The sequence below is a fragment of the Thalassophryne amazonica genome, chromosome 20, assembly GCF_902500255.1.
Source record: "Thalassophryne amazonica chromosome 20, fThaAma1.1, whole genome shotgun sequence".
NCBI lineage: Eukaryota > Metazoa > Chordata > Actinopteri > Batrachoidiformes > Batrachoididae > Thalassophryne > Thalassophryne amazonica.
This window is the reverse complement of record NC_047122.1, coordinates 44,179,595-44,185,594: the sequence shown is the minus strand read 5'-3', so window position 1 is coordinate 44,185,594 and position 6,000 is coordinate 44,179,595. Positions and strand designations below refer to the sequence as shown.

The 6,000-nt window shown below is 37.1% G+C and overlaps 1 protein-coding gene across 1 annotated transcript in view; it reads right to left on the bottom strand.

Moving 5' to 3' along the window:
• Positions 1–2,711: 2,711 nt before the first annotated feature.
• pag1 (phosphoprotein membrane anchor with glycosphingolipid microdomains 1) overlaps positions 2,712–6,000 on the bottom strand; it is a 101,150-nt gene continuing 97,861 nt past the window's right edge. Inside the window, exons 7-8 of the mRNA XM_034160470.1 lie at positions 5,465–5,524; positions 2,712–5,211 (exon numbers count right to left, since the gene is read on the bottom strand). Coding sequence (XP_034016361.1) covers positions 4,849–5,211; positions 5,465–5,524 — 423 coding nt within the window. The 3' untranslated portion in view covers positions 2,712–4,848. The remainder of the gene's footprint in view (positions 5,212–5,464; positions 5,525–6,000) is intronic.

Here is a 6,000-nt window from a genome sequence, read left to right as displayed (position 1 = left end):
CCATGACAGCAGCACCCTGAGAAATGACAACACCATAGCAACCTCTTTATTACAGATGTATTTTAATGGAACAACTCATTTCATTAAATATTTATATGCGGACTTGAAAGTGGACAAACTGGAGTGACAGATGTGACCAGGACTGCCAACACAGACTTCACCATGTGATCAAAGGCGAGTGTCACATCAAGCTGTCTGCTGCTTGTAAGGGGGACAAACAGTCTCATTATGAGAGGAGCAGAGGAGACCCAACGAGGGAGTATCTACTTCAGTTGGACATACTGCTGAGGGGTGTGTGTGTGTGTGTGCGTGTGCATGTAACTGTGTGAGCAAGACAGACACTGAGCAAGAGTAAGTGTTTTTAGGTCTCCATTAAGTGTCTGTGTGTGTGCTGTCCTGATTAAATTTGGCACTAAAACATCCTCACCAATAGATCATTTCCTTAGAGCTCATTTATGGTTTTCTGTGAACACAGCAACAGCCGGACACAGAACCACATCACTTGTTTAGGAACAACTTTCCAAAAGGGTCATTTATTTCTGTGAGTGTAAATAAGAAAAAAAGGTTAATTCTCTGCAGATATGCATCAAGTCTACTGCAGGTCTTGCCGCCTTTGTCCAAAAAACACTTGGAACAACTGGGATTAAAATCAAACTGATATAGTCCATGAGCCAACATGGGTATACGTGCATCCCCCGCCACAACTCTACGAACCTATATTTTTCTGAAGCCTTAGAATGTCCCATTAATGAAATCGAATGTTGACATTGAAAATTTTGATCCTCACTACCTGTTTTCACACAACAAAGACATACCCTATTTTGCATATAGCACATGGCATATAGACATACCCTATATGCCATTTTTCATAAGGCAGAAACACCAAAATTCTTCACTGAGGCATAAAAGGTTACAGGTTATGCAAATATTGTTTTATTTCAGAGAAAATAGCCCAATAGCAATGTCTAAAGTATTTTGAGTGTAAAACTATGTTAAAATGTTGAAACAGAAGTACCCCTTAATTGTCCAGTTTCATACTTATCAATATAGTTTTCCTTATGTAGAAACATAGGCCTACAACTCCCACAAATATGTATAACATACATCAGAATTCATGGTATGAAATTTCTTATCTTTTTCATCACAGAAGAGATATAAATAATTAATAAAGAAAATCAACAAGTCCAAATTAACATATAAAAAGAGGTTTATTGATGTGTGTCAAATAAAAATGTTAGAGATGACTTATTTATTAAAAACAAAAGATCTAGAAATAATAAGATGTTTTTCTCTCTATTAGTAACAAATATAATATATATTTTATATTATTGGCACTTTTCATGTTTCATATATTACAATATACTATAAACCCTCATTCCCATGGTTATAACAAAGAAAAACATTCCCATGGCAATCTGGAAAAAAACAAAGCATATAGTTAACAGTCTATTTAATACCTAGTTAAACTATTATTTGAAGTCTTAACTGTCTGAATATAAAAAATAAATTGCAAATTGCTAGATTGTCAACATCACAAAAATATCTGAAACTGTACAAACCAGACAATTATGGAGTGCCTCTATTTGTTTCATAAAAAGAGGTACTATATTGAAATAGTTCAACATTTTAACATTGTTTTACACTCAAAATACTTTAATTTCTGTTGTGCTATTTTATCTGAAATACAACATTTGCATAACCTGTAACCCTTTATACCCCAGTGAAGAATTTTGGTATCTTTGCCTTACGAAAAATGGCAATTATAGGGTAAGTCTATTTGTTGTGTGAAAACAGGTAGTGAGGACCAAAATTTTCAATGTTAACATTCAATTTCATTAATGGGACACTCTAAGGCTTCAGAAAAATATAGGTTTGTAGAGTTGGGGGGGGGGGGGGGCGCACACATATACCCATGTTGGCCCACAGACTAGTATCACTTGTGGATGTAATAGCACTCAGCCCAAAAAACAAGCACTGACGTGTCTAATCAAACATGAACAACAGCTGCAGAAATAAACATATGATACGGCTGGAACACAGACACCAACGACCTGACATTTCTGCAAGGTCAAAACATATTTACATCTGCCTTGTTAATATGAAATTCAGTGGTGGGCACAGTTCAAATATTCAGCTAACAGCTAATTAGCAAAGCTAAGGTTTTCAGTAGCCTATTAGCTTTTCAGCTAACTTTGGACCAATTAGCTTCCAGTGAATTTAGTTCCGCTAACTTGAAATCAGCTAAAAGTTTTTTGTTTGTTTGCTTTTATAATGTTTAACAGTCAAAAACATTTGTAAACCCTAAAAATCATACATTTGTTCATGTGGAAAGTTGTATACTAATGCAGTAATATTTCAAACTTATTATTCATTTAATGCTTTCTGTGCTGTGAGTAAACTGTATGTTAACTGGCAACTACTGTTTAATTTCATGTGCTCATTTAATTTTTTATGTGCATTTTGATCATCAACTTAGCAAGCTAAACCTTTGTGGGAACCTCCATGTTTACACTTACACATATTAAAATTTCAGCTCTTTACATCAATTTTTTGGCTTTTAGAGTGGGGAAGTAAGCTTAAAAATCAACAACAAAGCTAAATTCATATGATAAAAGTTAGCAAGGTAGTTAGTTTCAGTTAGCAGTAGCGTCAGCAATTTTTTTTTAAAGAGGTTTATCAGTTTTGTGTATCACAGTTAAACTTTCATTTCGTGGTTTAGTGGTTATCAAAGCCACCTTCTAGGTCAACTGCGTCCACCACTGTTGAAACTAAACATTAATCAACATTAATTCTGCTTTTTAAAGTACCACATTTACTGTTTGCTAAAGGCACGTACCAGAACTTTGTACCATATTTCTAATATTTGATTAGTTACTACTCAAAAGCTATTTAACAACCTTGTGTTATAATACAAGGTAAAGGCTACTGAACAACAGGGATGCAGTTTCCCTAAAACATGTCAGACATATATAAAATTTCTAAAACAGACTTATTTTAAAACAATAATTATCCACTTTTTTGGACAGACTAATAAAAACTTACATAATACTCCAGCAACGAGCTGTTTCAAACGACTGATAATATACAAGCCTCACACACAGCGTGTCGCTGGTACAAGCTACATACAAGAAAAACTGTTATCTGAGTGCGACTAGAAAGTTTAAAAAGCATTAGATGTTCAGATTGTGCACAGATTATGCTTTCAATAAGATGCACGTGAATGCAGTACCCTAATATTAAATGTTGTGCTTTAGCTAAAAATTTATTAAGCAATGCCAACTGAGGACTGTGCATTGTACCGAGAGTAGACTTGTCAAAAATCAGCCAAAAATATAGATGATTAATAAATAAATGCAAAATTGCTGCTCTTTTTAAAAAATGCATATTACATGTCTTGTTTTGACTTGTTCCAAATGTCTACAAAAGCACATTATCAGAAATATGACATGCAATGTAAATATGGTCTCATCATAGCAACATTTGTCTTTTTAAAGCAAAAAATCTTTAAAAAAAAAAAAAAAAGCCTAAACGTACCTTTATAGATGTCACTGTCCTCACAAGTAACCATTTTCACTTATCTTAAAAAAAGAAGAAGCTAGAAACTGCTATAAAACCCCATGGGCATTGCTCTCACAGACATACTTTTTAAAATTTCACAATTATGCAGCAAAACATGTCATCAAATAAATATGAGTTCACAAAAAAAATTGGGAAGGATTGTAAAAACATTTACAAATGCACTGTGAAATCGCTACCTGACCACACTTTCACCCTGTCATTTGTTGAGAAGAAGTAAGTCCTACACAAGCCCTGAGACCAATTGGTGTCCTTGCTTATCCCCAGATTCTGTAGGGTTGAAGCAGATGAGAGTCTACAACTCCTCCTGGTTCAACACAGGTTACTTCCTCAGCCGGGTCTGCTACCCATTTACAGCTGTGTGGACTGGGACATTGCAGATGAAGTGCTGTCTTGTCCAACAAAAAAGACCAGTAGCATGACTCACAACAGAACCCAGGTCTACATATTGGGAGTTCAACTCCTTATCATGAAACTACCTGTTCTACCTTTTGTTTAAGCAAATGACTAATAATTTAGATATAGAATTCTACATTTAAATGTAGACATTTGCATGAGAATGTCTCAACATTATAGGCAGATTTAGAGAAACCAATCACAATGCAAGATGCACAAATATGATGGGCAAAGCATTTTGCATTATGTGCACACTGGCATTCCAAGAACTCCTTTTATATGTATTTCTAGCAGTGGATGCACAGTGGAGGTACTGCCAACCTGACTAAGAACAGACTTGAACTATACTTTCTAACACCTCAGTAAAACATGATATTTAGTTGGAAGAGGATAGAAAGACACTAGCAGCTGGAGAAGAGGCATCTGGATAATGTCAACTTCAACCTACGGTAAGTGCATGAACTCATGACAATATGGCACTGAGTGCTTTGTTGTTGTTCTCAATCACAAACACTGATTATATCAAACCTTGAAATGCTGGATGATTTGATACTCTTTGTGTTTTTCCAGCAGAAACTGTCCAAAATTCATTCTTCCTCTTGGTATCCCTCAAGTGACTGAGGTACTGAAACTAAAAGCAGTACCAGCGTCATTGACACCTTTGCCACAGTTAATTCAAAGGAGCCAAGTTCAGATATGACAAACCGTACCCAAGCTGTGAAGCCATCACTCAATGAATGACAATGAATGCTGTGCTGAGCCATTTCTCCAAGTCATGCATCAAAAACATGATGGGTATATTCAAAGCAGAGAAAGTGCACTGGTTAGCTTGGTTTTCCTAACCGCCGCTGATGAAGATGAACGGTGGGGAAAAAGTCAGAGGCGAGATGTTTCCCGGCTCAGACCCAATTCTCCAACACTGGCATAGTCAGGCTCCGCCTTAGCACCATCAGGGCCCTCTGGTCCCCACCCAGCCCTGTGGCCGTTCTCAGAGCTACCAGTCTTAGGGATGCGAATTGCCTCATAGCCAGGGTCTGTGCTGTCCGGGTTGGGGTCTTCCCCTGGGTGGGGGGCGTCTGGCTGGTTGTATACGTCTCGTACGGTGGCGTAGAGGTCGTTGGAAGAGGATGCAGGAATGAGACCTTTGATCTCTGCAATGCTGCTATAGTCGTGCTCCTTGTCTTCTTCGTTTGCAGCACCACAACAGTTTGTTTTGTTGACTGTAGAATAGACTGCCGCCTGAAGGACAGAGCAAAGGCACATCATTTATGTGACCCCCCCCTCCCCATGTATTTTACTGTGGATGATAAGTCTTAAAAATGGAGTCCACATATTACATATTTCTAGCAAATGATCGGCAAAGTATTTAATGTGACACTTGCTTTATGGGGGTTATTTGGGTTGAAGGCATTGACTTCTGCAGAGTAAAGTGGTGGCACCTTGGGACTGGGGATGATAGCTTTGGGAATATGGGAGATGAACACACGCTTACCTCATTGTCTGATAGAATGTGGTTGTTGATCTCTGGTGCATGAGATAAAGGGGACTGTACCTGGAGCAGAAAAGATCCAAAAGGTAAGAGACATTGCAGCTGATGCACAGTCAAATGTTTAAATGGGTAATACTGTACAAAACTTTTTTTTTTAATCTTCCATACTTTTAAACATTTTGGGGGTTTCAAGTTAACCATCCAAATAACTTATATAATTGTATGGTTGTCCATGTAGAAATTATCCTGCTATAAGCCAAAATATAGACCTGAAAGAGCTAATTTGAACTTCTATAAGTCTACATATAAAATTCTATGACATAGGAGACACCTGTTCTCCAAAGCAAAAAAATGCCACAACCACATTTCAAAGTATCAGACATGAAGCAAAAATGGCACATGGGCTTTAAAACAGTCACATTCAGAAACAACAGAGTATCTGCACTCATTTCCATAAACCTACCCATTTTCCTATAGCAAGGTATCTGAAATTTGACCTTGACCTCTGACCATGATTGCTGACCATTTCTAACCAACAC